Source organism: Lampetra fluviatilis, chromosome 9 (assembly GCF_964198595.1).
Source record: "Lampetra fluviatilis chromosome 9, kcLamFluv1.1, whole genome shotgun sequence".
In the NCBI taxonomy this organism is placed as follows: Eukaryota; Metazoa; Chordata; class Hyperoartia; order Petromyzontiformes; family Petromyzontidae; genus Lampetra; species Lampetra fluviatilis.
In genome coordinates this window covers 15,391,585-15,416,968 of record NC_136283.1, presented here as the reverse complement: position 1 = coordinate 15,416,968, position 25,384 = coordinate 15,391,585, and the positions used below count along the sequence as shown (strand labels likewise).

Genomic DNA, 25,384 nt, shown 5'->3' with positions numbered 1-25,384 from the left:
ACCTTGGTCTCGGAAAAGACAATTTCATGAGAGCCCACCGAGTTGTAGCAATGATCGGCCACGGCAGAAGAATCAGTTCTGCCGTGTTTCAGATCTGACTTGTGCTCGCGGACACGATCAGAAACATGACGTTTCGTTTCTCCAATGTAGCAATCACCACAAATGCAACTCAATTTGTAGACTCCAGGATACTGTAAGTCAGGAACGACATCCTTCACAGATGGAATCAGATCACGGATTTTATGCACTGTACTGAATCGGACTTGGATCTTATGTTTGTTTAGAATTTTGGAGATCTTTTTGGTCACGCCAGCTATGTATGGTAACGTGATGGTTTTGGTCGGAGTTTCATGTGGCTGTTTCTGTGTGGTGGGAGAGACAGCTTGGCGGATAGTACGGTCAGAGTATCCGTTCATCCTGAGGGCCCGATGTACATGTCTTAATTCACCGGTCAGGTGGTGTTTGTCAGAAATGCCATGTGCTCTGTGGTATAGCGTTTTGATGAGAGAGTTCTTTTGAGATGGGTGGTGGTGGGAATCCGGTTTCAAGTAGGAGTCTGTGTGGGTGGCTTTTCTGTAGACAGAATGTCCCAAGGAACCGTCAGGACTCCTCTCAAACAGAATATCCAAGAATGGTAGTTTACCGTCTTTCTCCACTTCCATGGTGAATCTGATGGATGGGTGTCTAGAATTGATGTGGTCCAAGAAGTGGTTCAATGCTGGGAGGCCATGTGGCCAAATGACGAAAGTGTCATCCACATATCTCTTCCACAGGGAAGGACGCAGGGTGGATGTCTGGATGGCGTCTGATTCAAACTTTTCCATGAATATGTTGGCTATAACTGGTGACAAACTCGGACATATTGTGTGTGTGTGGTGATGTGCAAAAACGCTGGGCAAACGAAGGCTTAAGATAAATGCCCATTTATTTGTACAAAGTGCCAGAAACGAAGAAGACTTTTTTCTGCAATGTACTTTAAAATGACCGGTTTGGGTCATACATGTTTAATAGGAACTGCAGGAATATGGGACATTTGAAAACAGGTCTCAAAGTCTGGTAAATCGGGATTTTCGGTCTGAATTATTTAATGGCATATTGTGCAACGCCGTGAGGTCAGAACCATCGCCATGACTACCAGCATCTCCGCAGCTCTTGCGAGCGCCGGTGATTATTTTAAATGCGCAAAATTATTTTCGCCTCCGAGATCTCACCGTTGTTTTGTTGTTGTATAAAATAAACCACACAACCGGTGAGCACATTACCAAGGTTTGTCTGATCATCGCACGCATTGCGTAACCATTTAATTGCCTTGGGATCGCGCAGAGGAACACTTTCCATTTGCAGTATTTTTTATTTCTGAACCGGAATACGAAATTAACTTTTGTCCGTCTGCGAACGGAAATGTTACGCGGACTTGCTCACGCGTAAAAGAACACTTTGAATGTGAATGCCAATTTAAAAGGGTTGCTTGAACCGGCACAACCCATTACTCTGTAAAGAATACTGCTAATACGGGCACCAACAAAGAATCCATGCCACAGTCATAATAATAACACTTAATTATTAAACCAAGTAAAAAAAAAATCGATCAAATCAGATGGCCAGCTTTAAAAAAAAATGTAAATTACACGTCATAAAGGTTTTTGGGTAATACCATCCAGCATGTACGGGCGATTTGCTAGAATAGAATAGTGGCAAATCGCCCGAAGATTATGGATGTAATTACCAGCGAAACGTCGTACTCAAATTCTAAATGTTGTAGATTCACTCTTCAAACACACCGGTGGGCTGAAGAAGTAACTAATTGGCGTTTTTTTCTTCTTGGTTCTTTCAATAAAGTCACGTAGAAGGGAAGTAATACAATAATAAAAATAAAATATAATAAAATAATTCTCACGACGTTTCGGCCACAACGCAAGCAGCCGTCCTCAGGTGAAAACCAGGTCTGTCGAGGCGACAGCGTCTGAATGAAACAGCACCAAGCTTGGAGCATATATTTAAGCTGGGTTAGAAGGGGGGGAAAGGGCGCCTTGACAAAATAATTTGCATATCAAGAGGAATTTAGCATATTAATGGGAAATGCAGGTATGTGATTAGTACTACTTATGCCCGTGCATTATGCAGGATTAGCAGCATCAAAGGGAGGGGATATGGGAAATGCAGGTATGTGATTAGTACTACTTATGCCCGTGCATTATGCAGGATTAGAAGCATCAAAGGGAGGGGATAGGGGTAGCATTAATAAAGGGAAGGAGTGTTAATAGTATGTAGCTGCAGTAACTAAAACCACCACGTAAACAACTAAAGTATAAACTACATAGTATCATCAGTATACTAATCCTGCATAATGCACGGGCATAAGTAGTACTAATCAAATACCTGCATTTCCCATATCCACTCCCTTTGATGCTGCAAATCCTGCATAATGCACCCAGAAAGAACCAAGAAGATGAATCCCTGCAGCCACGAAAGCTTTAAATCGAAATTTAATTGGCGTTTTGTTAACGGGTGGTGGAGGGTTGCGACACATTTATAAATAACGCGATCTAACCCAAAAACCTTTATTGTGAATAATACTGGTCGCGAAAGCCTACATTAAATTACAATAACACTGTCTGCATAAAATCCAGCCCTGACAATGGCCTAACCCAAAATATTCAGGCAAATGCAACATTTACAAGGAGACTGCTCCTCATGACGGCCTTGTTCTTCTGAAGCTATTGCGATGGCACATGAAGCAGTATCTTTCTTCATTTTATGCCGCTGACAGTTTTAAATTCATCACGTATTTATTTATTGTTGAATCATAGCCCCCCTACCTCCACACATATATATATACAATGGCGTTTTGATTGTTTGTAGCAAACTCCCCCATTGTTGCAATCGCCATCACCGTGGCACGACGCATACGCTGACAGTTTTAAATTCATCACGTATTTATTTATTGTTGAATCATAGCCCCCTACCTCCACACACACATATATATATACAATGGCGTTTTGATTGTTTGTAGCAAACTCCCCCATTGTTGCAATCGCCATCACCGTGGCACGACGCATCCGCGCCGCCACCTCACGTGATCCTCTCGGCATAAAAAAACGCCTCCTGCAAGAGAGGCCCCAAGTACCCATGCCTGCAGGATCAGTGACCACGGGACACACATCACGTGTGATGCAAAGAGGCCTTTTTCCCCACTGGCAGTAAGAGCATTTGCTAAGGGTGCAATTTTACCTTTTGTTAATGCATCTTAACCATTGATGTGGTGGAACTATTGATCCAATAATGCCTCACTTTCTGCATCATTACGAGAACTGGCTTCAACCACAAATCCATCGGCATTAAGCTTCTGTCTGTGCAGATGACAGGGTCTAACCTCGAGTGCTTCCTTTATGCTCAGAGTTCAGTGTGAGGATGTCGTGGCGTTCAATCCCTGTTGATCTCAGCTCTTTGCTGCTCTAAATGTGACAGAAGGCTTCAATTACAGAACTATTCATGGATCCAGAGGCACAAACCAATTGGCCCAAGCTGGACAGCATGGAGCAGGAATTGGCTCAGGGTTTGGACTTGAGGGAGCTTCGCTCAAGGAGAGCGAGCTTCTCGTAATTGCGAGAGCTGGTAATAGGGTAGTGTATTTGTTTAGTCAGGAAAGCCTCATTGAGTGTCGAGACTAATTTCTGTGATGGTCCAGCATAGAGTTGGGCGGCAGGACCCAAGCAGTGGAAGCATTCGTGCCTCACAGCAAGGCCCTGGGTTCCATTCCCTGACTCACGGTGCCTTTCTGTGAAGCGTTTGTATATTCCCCTTGTTCTGCATGGGTTTCTTCTGCATTCCCAATGCTGAATAATTCCCTGAATATTGCTCTAATTGGCATTACACACAGCAACATCACCCCAGACTGCAACAGAAAAAGGGTCATTGCCCAACGTATCATGGATTATATATATATTTTTCCACATTTAGAGGCATAGTGATGTTGTCGAATCTGTTGTGTTTTAGTTGTCCCTGGTAGAGGATGGTTCAGTTGCAAGCAGCGGTGCCAACACTTTGGCCAGCAAATGTCGCACACCTACTATTGGTTTGTGGCATCACGCCACCGGGAAAGAGCACCTTTCACACTGCCCCCACGGTGCCCACGGTGCCCACGTCATCCTACTGCAGTGAGAAGGCTGAAGCACAACGTTCGGATGGTTCAGCTGCGTGTAGAGTGCCAACAGAGACGCGCCCGCCACGATGTGAAGTGCAAAAAGGGTAAAGGCGCGGCCCTGCAACTCCTCACTTGTGCCACCACTGCCAGAAGGGCCTCCACTCACTGCAATGAGCCCTGGAAGCCAACCGCCGGAGGGAATTTGATCTGCCCTTCCACGCTGGCCTGACGTCTTTCAAGAAGTGTAAGTTCCCACACTTTACCCCACTACACGCTACCTGCCAATCATTTATGCTGCTGTGTAGACAGAGGCGGGGGGGGAAGGAGTATTTAAGAAACTTGCACCGTTGTTTCAACGGCCTCGCAACGGCTGTTGAAATGAGCCGGATATCTCTGGATACGAAGAATAACACAAGATCAAAACGGGCATTCAAATCACGAGCCGCAAGCATTGCGAGCGACACAACAGGTGGGGGGAGGAGTGCTAAGACAGTGAGTCACCGTGCATTCCCAACAGGTTTTCCAAAGGCGTCAGGCTAACCTTCATACACCGATACAAGAGCCCGCTGATAGTAAACAGTATTGGCATTCCATTCATTTCACATATAAGAAACTCGTTCAGTAATCTTCTTTCAAACAGCACATTACACACACACATAAAACACACATTCAATGTAACACCTACGCCGTAGGCTTTGCTATGCACCAGCTCATTACCAGGAGAAACAGCAATGCCGTCGCTACACGAGGCTTTAATAATGAAGCCGCTGGCTTTTGCACGAAGAAAGAAAAACAAGGAGGCAACAATGGGAACTCTTGCTGCCGCAGGAAATAACAACTGATTTAAGGAATACATGTATTCATTCATTAGAAAGCAAGCAAGGTCCTCTGCTCATCCAAGTCGACCACATGAGCCTCTCCATCACAGTGAACGTTGCCGCCGCTACTCGAAGAGTCCGCACTCATTCGTCAGGGGCGGTCACAACACAGCATCGCGTTACACCAAGATGGACATCGCTAGCATAGCGGCTTGGTAAATACATTTTCCACCAAGGTCTGCCTTCCCCTTACGTGTTTTATTATAAAAGGACATTACATTCCCCCCCTCCCCCCCATTTAATTGCTTCCCATCTAAACAATAGACCGCAGGCGGTGGAGATGACATTTACTCCTGCGCCGTCATTTACCACGTGGCCTTCGTGAGACCTCTCAGGGCCACTGAAGCGTTACGTAATGCCAAGAAAATAATGAACGAAGAAATTGCACAAATGAGGATACTGTTTGTTGGAATTTGTAATCGGAAGGTTGCTAGTTTTAATCCGATTTGGAAACCGACTCAGTCCATCATACTAGCGGCGTCGATAAAATAAGTACCACTTTGTGGAGAAGTCAACAGTGGTTGTCCTATGGATAGACCCACGCTTGCCAGGAGGATTGTGGAATTTCGACCACTACTTCAGGGCTGTGAACATTGAGATGAGCATTACCTGAATGCTTCTTTCAGTGGGAAACCATTTTTTTACAAAAGCTTTACATCCAGAATGCTCCCCAAACGAGTGGTAAAATTATCTCCAAAAAACTGTGAATCGTGTGTACATTTTACAGAGATAATACCACTTCACTTTGTGGTTGAAACGAAGAATTTTAATGTTGCGTGTGTCATGTGGATTATAATTATTGCAACGTTAATTTGTATTTTGTTTCAAATGTTTCAATATTTAGTCATTTGTATGCGTCAAACCAATTTAAACGTACGTTTTGGACATGCGAGCAAGGCTCAGTCTGTGAAAGTGAAGAAACAATCGGCAGAGAGACAATTCGGGTGGGGTGGGGAGATATTCTCCCTGGGCCTCTCACAAAAGATGCCCGCCCCCCGCTCCTCCCAGAACAAGCCCTGCTTTATTTTGTCACTGATGATCAAGGGAGGCCCTCAACCTGGGATTGCAGGAACGTGTGTGCGGCCCTTGGCAGGCGACCCGTACCAACCCAGTTTGCTCAGACAACAAATGACCTCAATACAATGGCCCACGTGGTTGATAGAGCCCTCTTAGAAATCAGCGCATACGACCGTATGGCCACACGGCACACACCACTGCACGATCACAACCTAGTGAGTGCGTTGGACTAATGTCCCCTGTCTTTCATCACTGACACCTAATCGCATTGATGTAACTCAAGCTGAGCACTGATGCTGCCTCAACTGAAATTGACGCGGTTAGAATATTCATCCGATGGTAAAGATTTACGCCATCAACTCCACCTCCCTGTTCCCTACGAGGCTCACGCTCGAGAGTAAAAGGTAAAGGGGCATCCCTGCAATGTCTTGCTCGTGCCACCGGCAGCTGAAGGGCCTCTCCACTGTAATAAGCTCGACAGGAGATCCCGAGAGGCTATGTGGCCTCCTCTTCCAGCTGTCTTGGATTAGGTGAAAGTACCCCAACTTTACCCCCCCCCCCCACTGATAAGACTGTCACAGGTGGACAGCGGTGGGGCGGAGGGGTTTGAGAAACGTTTTCATTGTCTTACCTGGCACGCCGGGAGATCCAAGCGTCTACCTCTGGATTGCAAGTCCGGCGTGCTCACCATTACACGATGGCAACGCCACTCATATAACCCTTTTAATACATCTTTTTTCACTAAGGCGCAACGCATACACATAAATAAAACGCAAGAGGCAAAACAATTACGAAATATCCAACGTACTCACTATAACTGCACTGGGTGGAAAATCACGCTCGGAATTGCATTCATTACCGCTAAGTGCACAATGTATACATAAGTACAGGATGTGATTCTATGGTTATTTTATTCGTTAAAAACTCAGATGAGAGAAATAACGTCCGTGAGAGGGGGGTGGGAGAGCTCTAATTGTCCTGAATCAAACGAATGCGGACGCTAAGAGGAGTGGGGTGCTGTGTGGATTAGCTGGCTCAACAGCGAGTGGTGGGGCGCCATGGGCTAGAAGGAACACGGTCTTCGGCCGGGTTGCCAATCTGCGGATTTGTGCCTTTTCTATTGATGGCCCATGGCTCAAGGTGATGTCTCATCAATAAAATTATTTTATACAGTCTGAGCTCAAGCTCTCAGGGGCCTGCATTCTCCATGGGAGCTGAAGAGCGAGGAAACGGAGGGTCCATTAAATTAAACCGGAGTGAGCGTACCATTTTCTACGCCATCATCGTCGGCAATCTGGCATATTTGTATTCATGCTCGTAACCTGCATTTAAAAAACATTTAACACTGCATTAGCGTGGATGAGCCACAGTGCTGAAGAAGCCACCGGGGTAGAGGTTCAGACACAGACATGTCCAAGCTCAGGAAGGCAAAATGTGCCAGTAGAATCCTAAACGCAAAACGACCGCGCACAGTTTAAACAGGGAAATACATTGTGCGTGATTTACACAACGATGGCCTGACGGCCGAGATTGTGGGCGAGGCTCAGATATGTCCGATTTGGTGAATATGCGCATGGGATGCGCCGTTACATGAATCACTACTCTGAGATTCCAAACGAGCAGCTGCTAAATGACCAAAATGCACAATTATTATGTCGGTTGACACTCCATACAATGGATCTTGGACTCCCACACACTCTGCATCATGTATATCTAATTTTATATATATAGAATACAACACCTTTTTAACTACAAGGTCACTGGGAGATGGGAGGCAGATATACGGAAGGACCTTTGAATGTCTTTCATGGGTTCAGATGGATACACATATTATATCCACATGACAAGCAATCACATCAAAGATAACGTAACACATCACTTTATTTTCTAAATTAGATTTCTACCTTTCAGTCAACAAACATCTGGAGAAATCTTTAGAAATGGAAATGCAATACCATTGGATTTCTTATTTGACCTCATTTGCTGGAAGATTACAATTCAGCAACGTGTTTCTCGAGTGTGGGATTGTGTCGGTGTGTACTTTCATCTGCACGTTTTGTCAAAAAATAATGAAAATCATGAAACTAAGATTTTTTTACAAAAATCTATCATTGCTGAGAACAGACCCAAAGTTGCAAAAGATTAAGCGGCCAGCCACAAACAGCACGATTGAAAAGCGTAATAGATCAGAGTTAACATGAATGAGAACGACCACTTATTCTTGATGGTAATTACTCAAGTTGGACTGTGCTGCGCTGGTGGGCACGGGAAGACCCTCACAGTTAAATCATCAGTGAGACGTGATGGCGACATTTTTAGATGTGCTTGCTTCAGCCGAAGCCTCCGAGGGACTAATTTTATCAGCGCGATCATGCTTTAAAAAAAATTGCGCACGGCACGTGCGTTACCAGGATATAGTTAGAAGCTAATGTTATTTCTTTACGCTCAATTAAGAACTGATTGCGATGGGAATTTTTTCTCCCAGACTGCAGCTGCGGCGTAATGAACGCAATCCAATAGGACGACAGGACAGCGATGGTGGATGCCAGTGTGCGGCGGCGGTGGCGGGTCAAAGCCTCGTCGCCCGTCCTCCGCTTCGGCGGATTTCCAGAGGGCCAAACGAGTTCTGCCGGCCACGCTAAAAATAAGCGGCTGCTTAAACAGATGAGCTGTGAGAAGGGCGGAGGGCAGCGGAGGTGGCAGGTTTATAATAAATACCATATTTCACCTATACTGGCATTTGCACATGCGCCGAGTGACTTTGAATGATTGTTTTGGGCAAGCGGCGGCGCAGAGTGTTTACAGAATATGCCTGCCTTGGACTCAGCCCTGTGCTTTCTGTTACGCATTTACAATGCATTATGAAGAGTAAAGACAGTGAATGCATTTACATTGTGAAATTAAGGGTCATCAGTAAACATAAATTGGGTACTGTTATATCTACCGTGTGTTTACGTGCCATGCTTGTGCCTGTGTGTGGCTAATTCGTTTATTATGCACATTTGTTTTTTATACCCTTTGACTTAAATAAATGTTTGATAAATAAAAACGTATATACACAATCAGGTTACTTAAAGACGATACACAGCTTAGCAACAATCAAATGCGGAGATGAATACAATTCCTGTCTCACTGCTTGAAAAGCTTTGCTCGTTAATTGCTCGAATGGCAACGCATTTGACGTAGATTTCGAGGAATTAGCGCCACGTCGGAATCCGTACTGAAGTCGTCAGGGGATTAAATTAATCAAAAATGTCAACTAAACTAACTCCCCCCCCACACCAATTTTACATCCGCGTGAAAAATGAGAGCTGTCGTTCACACTGGGGGGTTTCTGGGAAGTGAATGGCCGTGGTGGTGGTGGTGGTGAGACTGCCAAGGTTCCCAGCAAATGCCACCTCCTCCAGAGGGGGACGGTCAGAGCCCATGGAGCTCTCGTGAGGGGAGGAGACCGAGTTCCCCATGTAACGGAAATGCAGAATTGCCTCTAATTCCCGCCGTTTGGGTGCAAACGGCAAGCATATCAGAAGTCAAGAGATATCGAGTGTTATTTTCACAGCACTGTATTCTTGGGCTTCGAATCTTTCGTGGTTCCCATTGCACGTCATGTAATGTAACTTGTCTTGTCTAATGAGCTGGACGTTATTACAGGAAATCCCTCTCAGAAGCAGAAAGTAAAGCCACAGCCCTGCAAGTTCTTGCTCACGCCACTGCTGGAGGAAGGGCTTCCATTCGAGGGAGCGCTAGACAGCCTCTCTAAGGGAGGATTTGGCCTACTTCTCCACTCTGGCCAGACATATTTGGCAGAGGTGGGAGTACACACTCCGTACCCCACCACAAACAAGCTGCCGGCCGACTAACTGTGGTGTTACCCATTCATACCATAATTCGACATCATCGAAATGTTCCATCAAAAGTCTGAAAAGCTGCAGGTTGACTTTTTTTTTTATCAGCCAGCCATTCCAGCCGTTGCATGAGTGAAGTCGCACATGAGGCCTAGCCGGGGGTTGTGCTACATTTTCCCGAAGGTTGCAAATGAGGGGAATGTCTTTCCTTCATGGTCGAGTGCTACGAGTGGAAAGGCATCGACATGGACAATTACACACAAGTGGGGTCATCGCAGAATGAAGGAACCCATGATGGTGTACAGTCTCAAACCTCGCATCCACAACCGAGCACGGAGACTCATCAAAGACCGACTTGATTACGTGGACACAGATGCGCACACCACTCCCCCCCCCCCCGCTAATGTGGATGCGAATTCCCGGCGAGTATTCTATGCGAGCCCATGTGTGTGCTTTTCATGCGAGCGGAGACATTGCTGGCTAATGGATACCCTTCATGCACGGACAGATTTGCAGCTCCAAATTGATGTGCAGTCAGCAAGCGCCCGTGCGGCTCACAGTCTCTTGCTATGATTGGGTGGGTGTGGAAACGCCAATTGTCTTTGTTCTGTACAAGTGTCAATTAAACGGGATGCTCAATGCTAATTTATGTGATCGACGTGTCAACAAGAGAAAGGGATGTTCACTGTATTGCGGAGTTTCCCATCTGCTGGGCTGTCGGCGTGAATTTCGGTCAACGCGATTTCTCAGAAACAAAGCGAGCGATGTCGAGTAAATTTTTACCGTTCCCGCAATCACCGGCTCCATCCTGTGACCTCGCAAGAGATGCGCCGCCACGCTGCCATCGCGGAAATTTCATGTTCGATGTAAAGAAAAACAAAAAACTTTAATATGATGATCAAAGGAAACCGCAAAGACCACACCTTCTGCATGACTTAGCATGGGAAAATGTGCAAAATATGCAGTGCCGTGTGAAAAACAAAAGACCAATTTTTTATCCTTCACGCTCCAGCAGCACGCAAAACCTGATACATTTGTTCCGCAGCTGAAACCTGGGTGAGTTTTCAATTTACAAGCGGCATTTATTCACATCAGTCTGAGCGGCGCGTAGAAAAATGTCGGCGTGCACAATTAAACACGATTGCCTTCACAAAATAATAGTTCTGACCGACGAATAGTTCATGCTGCGTTCACGTTGGCAAACGTGAAGGCGATTCCCTTTTTCCGTCGATCTTTCTCCCCAAAAGAAGCGTGCCAATAGAACGTCATTAGGGGACAGGCGGCGATCTTCCCCATCGCCGCATCCTGAGAGAGTGCCGTGTCCGCGTGTTATCTCCCCGTTGCCGTATCTGCATCGCACTCTCGTGCAAATGACCTTCCTTGGCTCCTGTCTCTGGAGATGCAATCTGATTAGACGACGGTGCCCTCAGGTGCCCCCGTGGGGCCCGCGGCTCTCCAGCGATCTGGACGAGGAGCGGCCTCGCGGTGCGCGCAACACAAACTCGGGCCACGCCGCCGAAACGTGGCGGTGCATCCTCGGGAAACGCATGAGATGCAGGCGACACGTCGGTTGAAACTCCGTAATTCCAACACCGTGGCGCCACATTGCCACCTCGCCTGTGCACGTTGCCAGTCTGGTTAGGCGCAACTTATGAACGTGCGAGTGATATCGCACACCCTGGCTGCTATTGATTATTTCTAACACGACCGAGACTCTTTCTACTTTCAAGGAAGCTAATGCCTGTTAAAAAAAATAATCCAGACGTTCTGATTTTCTTCAACCCCCAACCTTTAGATTGTTTTGCTCTCACCCCCGCCCCTTTTCTGGAACGTGTGCGATTTAATGAGCACTTCTAAAGGCTAACAAGAGCTGGTCCACAGTTAGGTGCCAAATCCCATGGGACGGGGAAGGAAATTTTTTTAAATCACAGCTGCGCAAGCGTACCCAAGCAGATCCACACATGCTGACAGGAATGACAGCTTCTTAGTTTGAATGGGCAAGGCACAACGGCAACACGAGGCAACTCTCTAGAGCCCTCCCTCAGGTTTTTCCCCACCATCATGCAATGAAAGAGTAAAAATGTAAAAAAATTCAAATAGGTTACGCAAGACATAACCCGAATGAGCGATCGTAAATAACAATCACTGCACATCCAATCAGATTTGTTTTCGTTGCAGGACACGATGAGATAACGTTGCTGTGCCTTTTTTTAATAACGTCAATTGCGCTGTCATCTGTCATTATAATTTAAACAGCTCAACGTAAGCACAGATTATAACAATACTTTCAATGCCAGGATAAAAAAAATGACATTTCATGTTTAAGTTGCGCGACTATATTTTGACAACTGTCATTGAAACGAAACCGCTGGTGTCTATGATGTGCCCTTGATGTTGATGACAAATAGGCGAGCAGCGGTGATAACCAAGCAAAGGATGGTAACGATGTTTTGTTCCCTCTTTATGGGATGTGAACGTGGGGGCTTACGTTTCACATCGCAGCGAACACCAGCTGTATCAACCATTCCGCCAGCATCTCAGGGTTCAGCGGACCCATCGGGTTTTTACAACACAAAACTGTGGCTGAATTTGTACCTCGGCCATGAAAAAGAGTTCTGTAGCATAGTGGGCCGTACCTGGTACAATACAAATGTTTTTTTTCTCCCAAAAATTATTCCAACCGTGCCCCCAAATGACCAGCGACATTGCGGCTCGCAAACACTAACAGACGAGGCCATAGCCAAATAAGACAGTGGCCTTTTTCTCTCTCTCTTTTATTTCCATTATTTATGAACGCCACAAAGGCATCCACCCGGCTATTAAAAGCGTGCGGCCAATTTATTAAATGGGCTTTCGCAATCGTACCTTTTATTGAAAAGGTGGAAATGGTCGGCCATCACAGTATTTCAGTGGCAAAAGATGTCACGTTACGTTCGAGGGCTCTGAAAAAATCATCTCAACAAAACACACCAGCTTTGTTAGCACTTTTGGATCCCGAGTTGGATGCTCGTCAAATGCATGAAGCACATAAGAGCTTGCCCCACGTTCAGCTGATGCCCTGTACCAAGGCAATAAATACTGTGTTATAAACCTAATCTAATCAGTGGAGTGATTACATTAGATTGCCAAATGCCACACTCAGGAGTGCAGCAACACCTCTGCCTGCCTTTCATTGCAAGGATGAAGAATAGGGGCTTTCCCTTTCGTGCTCCTTGCGATAGAGTATGAACACTTAGCTGGAAGTGGTTTCAATTTTTTTCATAATTGAAATATATAAGATTACATCAGGAATTAATCAAGCTTTAATGCAATCCTATTTTGTAAATTATGTTTGATGCACGTTATTAATTTGCAGGTGCAGATGCGTGCCAATCCTCACCAGCGTGAACTATTCTCCCGTGCCATTTTCTGTAACTTTTTTTTTTTGGGGGGGGGGGGGATTTGTTCTGCTATGCACAGATTGTTCTGAATATTTTCTCAATATCAACCACGAAGGCAATTTCATTAATTCAAATACGTCATCTGGATAATGCCTTGAGATGGAACATCTCGTGTGCAACGGTGACTAGTCTGGGTCTGGTGAGGCTTATGTAATTTCAGGAGTGAGCTATCGCCACTTTATCATTAATAATAATAACACTGCAGTTGTTTGTTATTGTCCCTTCACTTGTCCGCCCACGTTGCTTCCCGTGTGCCTCGCTCGGTCGGGGAGGTTTGGAGGGGGGCACGAGGAGAGAGTCCCCCTAGAGAGGTGGCCGCGTCCTTCATGGTGACAGCGCGAATCAGTATCGACGCGCGAGGATGTGCCGCCCCGCGCGTCGCGGCGCACCATCGCCACGGTCTACGCACGGCGGTGGCGTGCCCCTCGCTCACGCGCCCCTCGCTCACGCGCCCCGCGCGCGCGCCAGCGTCCACGAGCAGTGTCCCCTGCGGGGTGTGGGGGGTGTGGTTGATATCGCGCCGTTCGGAAAATAAAATAAAGCCTAACCGAGAAGAGAAATTAGTTTAATCAGTGGAGTTAGCACGAGTGTCATATTTACCGTAGCGTCACAACTTACGATTCATTACGCTAATTTTACAGACTTCAACAACAAGCGCCGGAGTAGGCACGCACAAGAGGTTTTAAAAGAAAATGTTAATAAAAGTTAATGGACTGGTTTATTACACTGCCATAATTTAATGTAAGCATCACTATTTTTCACACGCATGGTACAAAAAAATGACAGGGGTAACTGTTTACATAAAATACGTGATAAAAAAAAACTATTAGCTAAAAAAATTGCCTCTTTTTCACTGCAATGAAAAACTGGTGATTTTGTTGGATTACGAAATAAAACTCTCCGTGCAAAATGTATGATTGCCTTTGTGTATATATATACTTATTAATTTCGTCTTCGGGATTTAATTCGGGATGAACACTTCCTAAAGTTATCGAAAGGTGCCAAGGGGCAGTCCTTTTCCGGATGTATTCTGGCCGCATCGCACTCGGCAAGACAGAGCCATCTGTCAGCTCACAGCCCGGCACTGGAGTCTCGAGAAAAACATCACAGGAGCAGCGAATAAAAAAAATCTCGGACGGATCGCGAAACACGGACCGCGTTAACGTGGAATGCGGAACATGGAACGCTCACCAATCGACGCACAAAGAGCAGCAGCAGAAAAACCACAGGGTAGGAATGACCACTGGGAGAGCAACAGGTGCAATCACAGTGGCCGTGCCAGCAATATGCTGTATGGCAGCCGCCCCAAATGTGTTGCTGTATGGGTAATTGTCTGCCGTTAATGTACGTACAATAGCACCTAACACAATGATTTGGCGCTTGAAAGCCTCCGACCCAAAAATCAGAGCACTAAATCCTGTAATGTTCACCGACAGAGACTGCAGCTGAAATAAACAAAAAATGGCTTAAAAAAAAACCCGACGTTATCCATTGCGACATCTGTGCCGCGTATCGGCCACAAACAAGCGAGCAACGCGCAAGCCCCCCCCCCCTTTTTTCCCTTTATCTTCATAAACAGAGGCCGGTCACAATATCCCGCGTACATCTCTCCATCGTGAGAAAAACACGTTGTACCAATGGACATTCACCTGCTTATAAATAATGAATCGACCGACTAAAAATAGTCCCCAGAGGGCACAAGGGGCACCGCATGCCAGACGTGACTCTACATTTTCTTCAACCGTAAAATGTTTTTTTTGTTTACACACAACGTAACTACCCGAGGCAATGATGGGTAGAACCGTGTGTGCTTGCTGATGAATTCCATGAGAGTAAGGACGTTTGTGGGTGAGAACACAAGAAACCGGGACAGAGTATTGCATGCAAGTGACCTCGATCACCAAAGCGAGAAATGAAAAAGCAAAAGTGAAAATAGATTCCAGCAATGAAACCGATAGGACCGGTCTGGCCTGCTCGTCACTTCTCAACACCGCACACCCACCGCTCACTAAATCCCCACATTCGCAGCCCTTCCCCTCTGGAAAGCACGGCCCTTTGGACGCAGCACTATTTATACCAAGGCCTCTTGGATGCCAGGAAATATGTTTGATGCTACAAACTTTTGACATGTGTGTACTTCCCTTGCTTGAACCCTGCAGGTCCACCACCGGTCAAAGGGCAGATGGAACCAACTCTACTGAAAGGCCTTCCATAAATAACTACGACTACTGATTCCCTTTTTGACCATCGCTTCATAAATACAAACCCGGCTCTGCTCCTTCACCCATGATCGCCTGTGCAAGACTCCGAGGTTTCTCCGCTTATCCGTGGGGTTGGGGCGACCGCAGGATTTGCTGAGAGTTGAGGCCGCCACTGAATGTTGGACGGCGTGTCACACGTGGAGGTGCCTGCTTGTTGCATCATGCACCGGCGACATTTCATCGGGTAACCACCAGGGCACAGCCTCATTTCTCTTAACCTCGCTTCAGAACGAGAATGCTTATTGATGATCAACGACGATTACGATGATGTTAATGAAGATGGAAACTATGTTGATGATGATGATGATAATAGTGATTACGATGACAACAACGATGATGATGATCATGCCAATACATCACTCGTCTGCAATAGCTTGGGTCATCTGCTCAATGGCAAAGATGGCATTTGATGAGTACAATTGTTGAAGATAACGAGTGGCGGACACTATTACGGTCTGGTTGCCCACCTGGTGCCCTTCGTGAGCACGCGAGAGCAGGTTTGGCTGGAGGCGCCGCCGATTGCCCTGCCGGGAGTACCGAGGAGCGGGCAACGCTGGGCGGACACGTCCGCCGCTCGCCCTGGGGGGCGCCGGTTGGGCGGGGGGCAACGCTTAGCGTCGATTTCATGTGCACCTCTGAGACAACTCGCCCACAGCACGGGCAGATGGCAACTCCTCTCCATTTGCTTTCCTATCGTTCTGAATGCACCCCGCTCTGCGCTTCCTTTCGTCGGTAGGCTGTGTTTTCCTTACATCGGAAGATGGCCCGGATAGCGTGTGCGCTCATCACGACGCTACAGAAGCAATGCAAGCCCCAGCCTTGGGTCCCGATAGGAGTGCTCATCAGTTTGTGGGCTGCGTTGCCAGGCACTGGTTAGCAAGGCTATTTACATGCAAATTATCCCTGATGTCGTATGATTGTGAATTAACCTCGTCACCTGTCAACAGCTGCATACCACCCTTTTGTGCTAGACAATGACACATCGCGCATATCATCGCTGTAGCATATAGCAATCAAACAGCTGGGATGCTCAGAACATCAACACAGATGCTCGGCTATCACGATTGAGCAATGAGTCGACGCCAACATTGACGACAGGAATTGATATTTTTTCCCATCTCTCAAATACATTGTCGATATCGTTCTGTGTCCATTGTTCAAAATATTAGGGAGATCGCATTTTATAACTGGAAAAATCAATAGTAAAACACAACACGGTTCTGAATTTTAACATGAAATTAATTTGTTATCATTTGAACAGGGATTTATATGTTAAAATGAAAAAATTAAATGAGAAATTTTCCATTTAAGTAGGCGAGATATATTGTGGCATTAACACAATTAAATTCACACCACTACATACAGCTATCTACACAAACATAGTTACGTTTATGTATGGTACAAATAATAATATACATTTAATATAAACATATAGGTATGCACACAAAAATTAATATAGCATTACCAATACAATATTACAATTTTTAAGCGAAAATACTTTTAAACCAAAAAATGCTATGTGGCAAGAAAAAAATAAACCGACGAGAAAAAAACCCACCCATTAAAATCCACACGGCAAATGTGAACTTACGGAGTGGACAGGGTTTGCGTGACGGAGCGAGCCACACCAGTTGCTACAAGAAAGCCCCCTCGTCCAAGACCACATAAACAAATCTCTCCGTGCAGACGGCAGCGGCCGCAGTCGTCGCCGCTGCCGCCGCGTTACCTTGCGATGTCGTTTTCTGTGCCTCGGGTTGGTGGCCGATTTTTGGGCGGTTTTTGGCGTCTCCTCGCTCATAGTTATAGCCGCACCAGCAGCAGCCGTATCCGAAACGAAGGAGAGCCACGCAGGGAAGGCAAGCGAAAAGGGAGGCGAGGAGAAGACGGGCGGGCGGGTGGATGGGCGGGGAGAGGGAGGGGAGGGAGATAACGAGAGATCGAGGAGCGTGGACTGCAGCAGCAGCGAGCGGGCTCCTGTGCGTTTGTGTGTGGCGGCGAGCGAGCGAGAGGCGCGGACGGGTGGGCTGGGTGCACTCTCCTGCTCCCTCCCCCCCTCCCTCCTCTCCCACTCTCTCTCTCCTCCTCCTCGATCCCTTTCCCTCTCCGAGCTGTCAAGTCGAGGGAAGAACCGCCCAGCTTGCGTCCCGTGAAATGACGTCACGGCGAGACACACAAAAACACACATGCACTCTCCCTTGAGAATTGTGCCAAGCCCGTTCTCGTCACCCCGTGTGTACGTGTGTCTTTTCCTTGTGCGCGCCTGTGTGCGAGTTGCTTGGCCATGTGAAACATATTGACATTGAATTTACACATGCGTCTTAGAGGCAAATCGGCAGCCGAGTGACCAAATGTTGCTAAATTATTTTAAATATATGTACCCGACAGTGGTTCATTCGTTAATATTTAGCTGTTTAATTGTCAAAGTGATTTCCAGTTCAAGTGAGCATTAAGGCAGCGATCCTCTCCTGTTTACATCCTTGAGTCAGTGGAGGAAATTACACATTCGTATGACGGAGGCGAGTTTGCCCATAGGACAACCACCATTGTCCTCCACACAAAATGGTACTAGTGTTATCGACCCAGAAGAGATGATGGGTTGAGCCAACCCGTAACCACGATTTTAATTCACAGCCTTCCATTTGCGAGCTGCTCGCTTAGCAAACTGAGCCACCTTGGCTGGCTTTTGTCTTCTGAGAACGGTGAGGAAAATCTACCACGGGATAAACAGAATAATTAACTTCATCCGATTGAAATGAATGTGTTTGTTATTAAGGTTGTGCATGTGCAATTATAGTTTGTCTAATAAAAATTAAGATGCGGGCGAGGTTTCGAGATGAAAACAAACGGCTGGATGAAGTCACCGTGTATGCACTAACTCTGACGAATGCATACAAAACGCAAGCGGAATTCACGTGGGTATTGTATAATGAGAGGGCTGCCTCTAATACTGATACATTTTGTCAAGCAAATGGAAGATTGGTTGAAGTATCGTTAAATGTCATGTCAGCATGTCCTCGGAACACCAACTGAATAGTCTAGAAGTGTTCAGCGTTTTTAGGACAAGTCTTGCGAGTATCGATATAAACTATTATTATTTATGCTGCATTTGAAGAGTATTCTTTTCTTAAGAGCACTCTCATGGTTGGGGAAAGAGAACACACTGTAGGAATCCATGTAATTTTACTTATTCGTGCATTCATTCGTTTGTTTACTTGCACTGAAAAACATCGACTGAGCACACTGTGCCAAGATCGAGCGATGCGAACCAGCGGCACTTGCCACGACATGAAACCACGCTCGGAAGTAAAACCGCAACGTTTCACGAAGCTTAATGCCTCGTCGCGCCGCGGAATGTACACACAATGAATTATATAAAGCGCCGTGAGGCCCTCTTCTTCGCGTCGACATTTAATACGGCCATGACATCATTTGTGCCTCAAGCCACCTCCGAGTTTGCGCACGCGCCTGGTCGTACGGCCGAGGGCCTGCGAACTGTTGATCGTTCACCCCGGGGCCGGGAGCGCGCGCGCTTTCTCGGGACCACGTGGACACGGCGTGAGTTATGGGCACTTTGGGAGTGACCCCCAGAGAGCAGCAACGACACTGAGGCGTGGAGCGGTGCACTGCATCTGTAAGTCAATAGCGCGCCCGTTCCCAGGGGATTCATACACACCCACTTTAATCATGTGACATCTGGATTAGCTGACCCTATGTTGCTCAGCACTGCCCCCTCCAAGGCCAGAACCCCTTCCGCCCCTGCCGACTCACCCGGGCGCTATTATTTTGTCTCCGTCACCCCCCCACCCACCTCCGCCTTGTGCCACCGCATTAACCGCCGATACCGGACCCTCTGACTCGGTGTAGAGCCCGCAGCTGCAGTCTCCGAGCCCTAAACGCGTTACGTCCACGGCACTCGGCCCAACCTTTCCCACCACCTCCTCAATCTTCCGTCTCCAATTTTCTCACAAGACCCCCGACGGCAGATCGCCCTTGCGCGCACAAATGCGGGAAACTCAAACCGCCCCACAGGCGCTTGCCTGCCTCATGTGAACGCCTGCCATGCTCCTGACCATCGAGCAAAAGACGGTGACCGCATTGCGCACCTTCAGATGCGCTGCTGCAGCTGACCGGAACGCTCTTCCTTCCTATATTAGGACGCCACTGGAGCTCTGTACTTGTAAATCATCCAGATTGAAAACTAATTTCTTTACATCTGATTTTTGGTGTTTAGTTTGTTGTCCTTCCCCCGCACCTGTGATTAGCACGGTTGGCTATGTACAGTGCGAAAGAAGTTCAAGATACATAGATACTCACGGCCTTCAACGTTGCACTGTGGCCCATTCACTCTCTGGCTGTGCGTGCCGAGCTGGAGACTAAAATTGAAGGGCAACGTTAAATCTGCGCCGTGATTTTGCAAAAAAATAAATCGAATTGCCGTAAGATTTGTCAAAAGTGGCCGTGAAGTGTGCCCCTCTTGCTGTCTAGCTCACTCTTTCTATTTTTGCACCTGGGCTGTGTGGGCACAGTCCAATTGATTGCCGGCATGCCACACCAGCTAGCTGCCAGCCCGAGTGCAAGGTAACTCAGTATTCCCAGTTGGGGCGGCTCATCCACGCTCGCTGGCAGCACAGGCTGATATTGGATAAGAGGCGAGTCGATTAGCGCCGCCACCGCTGCCAGGGTGCTGGGCCCTGTCTGGCTTTACACGGCCGCGCAGGTGGGCAGACGTATGGGCAACTCAGATTAGCGCGGTTGGCTACGCACGGTGCGAAAGAAGCTCAACATACGTACACACAGACGTACGTACAGAGCGATCCGTCGGCCTTCACAGAAACGCACTGCACAGTACACGCGACGCAGCACGGACCGCGCAGAAGGCGCAGCACACTCCGTGAAACGTGCACCGTCTGGCACACACGCGGCACCACACACATGGAGCAGCGTGCAGTACGCAGAACACACCCGGCGCAACGCACAACACGCAGCATGACACACCACAACAACAACCGCCATTCGCCACTAAGTGGCGGTGACGTCACCACTACTCTTGTGCCAGGCCATGTGCACCTTGAGGCCACGTGAAGTGTCGAACGCCCGCCGTCAGGAGGTCACGGGGCAGACCCAGATGCCACGGGTCGACTGACTGAGATGTCCGAGATGACTGGCTGATGCGCCACCTGTGCCCCCTACTGTGCTAACTTGCTGTGCTTTAGCCACCCGGCGCTCCGCTCGTTGTTGTGAGCGTCGCTCCTCCGCCCTCCGTTGTTGTTGGAGGGCGACTGCCTCCAACTGCCCAGTAGCGTCCTTCACGAGCCTCCTCCACTGACGCCGACACACCACACACGCAGCACCACACACACCACGCAGCACCACACACATCACACACACACCGCACATCACACAGCACCGCTCACATTGCGCATTACGCAGCAGCCGAGATGCACCCTCCACTCCGCCAACCCGCCTTTTCGGTCGAAGCCTCCACTCGACTTTTGCTCAGTAGGGGGGGGGGGGGGGCGGCCGTTGTGTGCCACTGATTCTGCTCTGCTACCCCCCCCCCATCGTCTGCCCCCACACCCCGCTGTCCGTGCAGATAACTCCCTGGCCCTGTTCAAGCCCAGGCTCAAGACTTTCATTTTTTGCCGCAGAATATCGCCGACCGCCTCAGTCTATAAAACAAACAAGGTCACCGGTGTGGATAGAGTGCTTTGAGACGTCGCAATTAGATGCCGCGCAAATTCACGTTGTATTCTATTGGATTAAGCGCTGCCGAATGCGATGTCACACGTCCCTCCGTGAGGCTCGTGCTACCTTGACCGTGTTGGAGAGAAAACGAATTCTACGCAAAAAAAAATGTGTTGATCATTAACGATGCTTCGGCGTGGACATTTGCCAGTGTGTGAGAGTGGCTGCTGCAGTCAGCGTGAAGCAAGCGTGGATGGAACGATTGGGCTGCGTGACATCAATTTAGACGTCATTTTCACCGAAAATGACGTCTAAATTATATGAGTACCTGGTGCGGTGTGTAAAACACTAGGGAGACAAAGGCGGCCGGGCGTGGTGCTGGCCACCCACCCCCTCGTGTGCCATTCCGGCTTTCATAGGTGCTTGCTAACAGCACTTGCCCCAACAGTCTGTTAAAGGCTATAAATCTTTGGGGCCACATGCGCACGGATGGGTGACCATTCGTGTCTAAAGGAACAGGTGCAATAGGTGCTGCTCTCAGTTGAGGGCAATGCGGCAAAATGCGTCGTTATCTCTCATTGATCAACCCACACTGACCAGTGTGGAGAAGTATGGTCAAACATCCCATCACAGCCGGCAAGGAGTTGGGAGATCCTTGTTGTTTAGTTTGTTGTCCTTCCCCCCCGCTCCTTCGATGAGCGTGCCTGGCTACATACGGTGCGAAAGAAGCTTAACATACGTACGTACATACATGCAGCAGTCGACTGCCAAAATGGGCTGTACATATATGCATGTTTTTATTCTTTATTTGTTTTGTTAAGTTCAGCAGGAAGGGCCGGATACGCTGATGGGCTCTATGTCATGGGGGTCCTGCGACGACGGTGCCGGTGTGAGACTCTTGGTTCTCGTAGGGGTGGGGATTGGGATTTATTTTATTTTGCGAGATGCTGCAGAACAAGGCTTTGGGAGTTTAGTTTTGTACATTTTTAAGAGTGCCAAAATTCAGTTTGTTTTCCACGATGTAAAAAGTGAAAAAAACAATCGTATTGCAGAATTTTTGCAGCAATTTCTAAATATGCGGTTTGTTTAAATGTTGTTTTACATCTTCCCAGTTTTCTTCTTTCTTTGTAACAAAATAAAAAGGTTATCCATCTTAACTCCTTTCATTAATTATGCAACTTTGCATAATCAACACGACAAATCCTGGTAACAAACATGGGGTTAAATCTTGACTTCAAGCTTTTGTGACTGCAGGAATTCATATTTTTGGGTCTTTCGGTAAAGTCACGTAGATAGGTTCAAAGAAAATAACAAAAAATAACAAAACACTACAACGTTTCGATCGCCACGCAAGTGGTCAGTTTTCAGGAAGACGACCGCTTGTGTTTCGATCGAAAGGTCGTAGTATATATACATTTTTTTATTTGAACGTATCTACGTGACTTTACCGAAAGACCCAAGAATATAAACATTGGGTTACAAAGGTCGCGATACAAATGGCGAGTATCGGCACATGCTTTACATGTAAATAAGTAAGAACATTTGATATTGCGCACTCTTATGAGTCCAGTGCATCACGAATGCGCATTCAGGAATGGCGAACCGGTCAAAGATTTAACCGGTCAGAAGATTTTACTGCGACGGATGAGCAAAATGTCTCCTGGGAATCAACGTAACTTTTGAGCAATAACTAACGGACACGGAACCACTCTGCCGAAACGCCGTGTCCCCAGCATCCATTTGTCTGACTTTCCACTGCCGTTTCCTCTGGCTCCAATCAATAGACCCATCAAATAAAGAAATCCGTTTGCGCCAACGGGGATGGTGACCACGTAATGCGGCGCATGCCCACAGACACGCAGGCACACCGTGGGCAAGCCACAGCAGCAGCAGCATTTGCTGCAAATCCTCAGAAAGAAATGCTAAAAAGGTGTTAAACGGCAATGATTTCATTTTCACGATATTTTTTTTTTACTCGCTGCGATCACTGACAATACCACGTTTATGTGCGCGTGTGTTCGGGGCCCTCTTTGAGATGATTTGCATGAAGCATCCACTGTTTAGGGGCTGAGCAAACCACGGAGGTTGTTCCCAAGAGTGTTCACACCCAGGGCTGCCTGCCTGCACCGATAAATGCGCCGTTTCCTCTGGCACAGTTTGTGATGCGACTTCATTTCTCCAGTGATATCCGACCGAGCGCACGGGACCTTCACAACGTTTCACCAAGCATTGCCCCCCGTGATCCCTGCCCACGAATTGCAACACACACACACGTATGTTGTGATTCACAATTAATTTTTGGATCAAATCGCGTGATTAAAATGTGTGTCGTACACCTTCAAGATGTCACGGGAACAAACATGCTGGTTCATTATTACTGCTGCAGCACGCCGTTAATGTTGGAGAGCGATGCACACGTTTTATAAATTGGGCACGACGTTTCAACTGGTTGTTATAGACAGCATCATCAGACAGTTGCCAGAACAATTCTGGCAGATATATTCTGGCCACTGCACGTGTGCTGAAGCGGCAATAAATTGGCACGGTCGTCCATCGCGTGACAACTTGATTCATTGTCCGTGTCGGGTGGAGGAGGGTCTACCACACGTTTTCCCTGTGCTGGTCACTGGAGTTGTTCACCACAGCTGGTCACTGCGGGATCGTGGAATGGGTATAGACAACCGGTTCAGATAACACTCATGCATGACCGGGAATAGAACTCAGGTCGCCGGAGCACACGAACCACTGTGCTACCGCTCAACGGTAAACACACACTGAGTGTACGTAGGGTTTCACGAAAGTGCATGACCCACTACTCCATCAACTTTCAAACTTACGACCACACATATTGAATGCAGACTTCAACACAGATCCCCGTGTGGCCTGTACAGACTGACGGGGCAAGTGCTGTTAGCGAGCACCTTCTAAAGTCACCAGGGCATGTAAGGGGGTGGTGGTATGGCCAGCACCACAGCCAGCCACCTTTGTCTCCTCAGTGCTGATGTTTATACACCACACCAGGTACTAAATTAAAGCGGAGTAAACCTAGAGAAGACATGAACTGGCTCAGATGTCACTCATTATTGACGTTAGCCATGGCCGCGAACAAAACCCAGGGCCACTGGGTTTGCAGTGTAGTCCACGAACCACTCCACACACAGCTCCCCCATTGTAATGAACGAATTAACACACACACAAGTATAATACAAATTCGGCGCTATGCAACGATACACTTGTACGTATCAAAATCACCACGCCGCAGACACGGCACCACTACGGCAGAGCAGCTTGCCTCCAGGGGTGAACGTTCCTTTGAAAGGTGGTCAATGACGAGACGAGATATCTGTGTCCCCCCCACCCCCCGTGCGCAACGCACGAGCAGAGTGACAGATCGGCTCGGGCAGCGAGAATTCGGCTCGGGCAGCGAGAATTCGGCTCGGCGGCGTGAGAACGTCGCTTCGTGGGGGGGGAGGAGGCAGCCACCCACAACGGGGTGCTTCTGCGGCTCAACGCACGCCCTCTGCAGCCGCACGCCCGCAGTCAACGCGGCACCAGGGCTGTGAACGCAGCCCTGGTGCCTAACGCTCCACGCCTCACAGCAACGAGGGCCGGAGTTGCGATTCTCCAACTCGGGCCCCTCTCTGACTGGAGTTTTTGTCAGTTCTCCCCCTGTTGGGCATGGGTTTCCTCTGGCGTTTTCTGCGGATTTCCTCCCCACAGCTAAAATAAAGCATACAATGTAACTGGAATTGCCGAGAAAACAATCACGTTCAAATTACTCAGCTGGGATTACAGTAAATATCCGTTTAACGCGTGGCGTTCACACTGCGCGTTTTCGCTTTCACGCGGTTTTTCTTTTATGGAACGTATTTCTTTTAACGCGCACAGCTCTCGCTATACCACGAGCCTATCGCGTAATGGACTATTCACGATAAAGTCAGTGTAGCGCGTGGCGGACTACTCGCTATAACGCGAGTCTAGCGCGTGACAGATGACTCGCTATAACGCGAGTTTATCGCGTGACGGACTACTCTTCTGAGAGCGTGACGGACTACTCTTCTGAGCGGCGTGGGAGTTGCCAGCTGCTACTGTAGCACTGATGCACGCTGTGTTA

General features: G+C 47.7%; 1 protein-coding gene across 20 annotated transcripts in view; it reads right to left on the bottom strand.

Annotated features, from left to right (window-relative positions):
* The window catches only part of LOC144934252 (uncharacterized), a 277,017-nt gene that overhangs the window by 200,513 nt on the left and 51,120 nt on the right, over positions 1–25,384 (bottom strand). For 11 of the 20 annotated variants that reach the window (XM_078859913.1, XM_078859903.1, XM_078859904.1 and 8 more), the window contains exon 1: positions 17,312–17,646. The exons of 1 other annotated variant lie outside the window; for it this stretch is intronic. In XM_078859913.1, the coding sequence (XP_078716039.1) occupies positions 17,312–17,383 (72 nt within the window). In that variant the 5' untranslated portion in view covers positions 17,384–17,646. Of the gene's footprint in view, positions 1–17,311; positions 17,653–25,384 lie in introns of those variants that run through there. 8 more of the 20 variants (XM_078859916.1, XM_078859910.1, XM_078859911.1 and 5 more) reach the window with 4 other exon arrangements.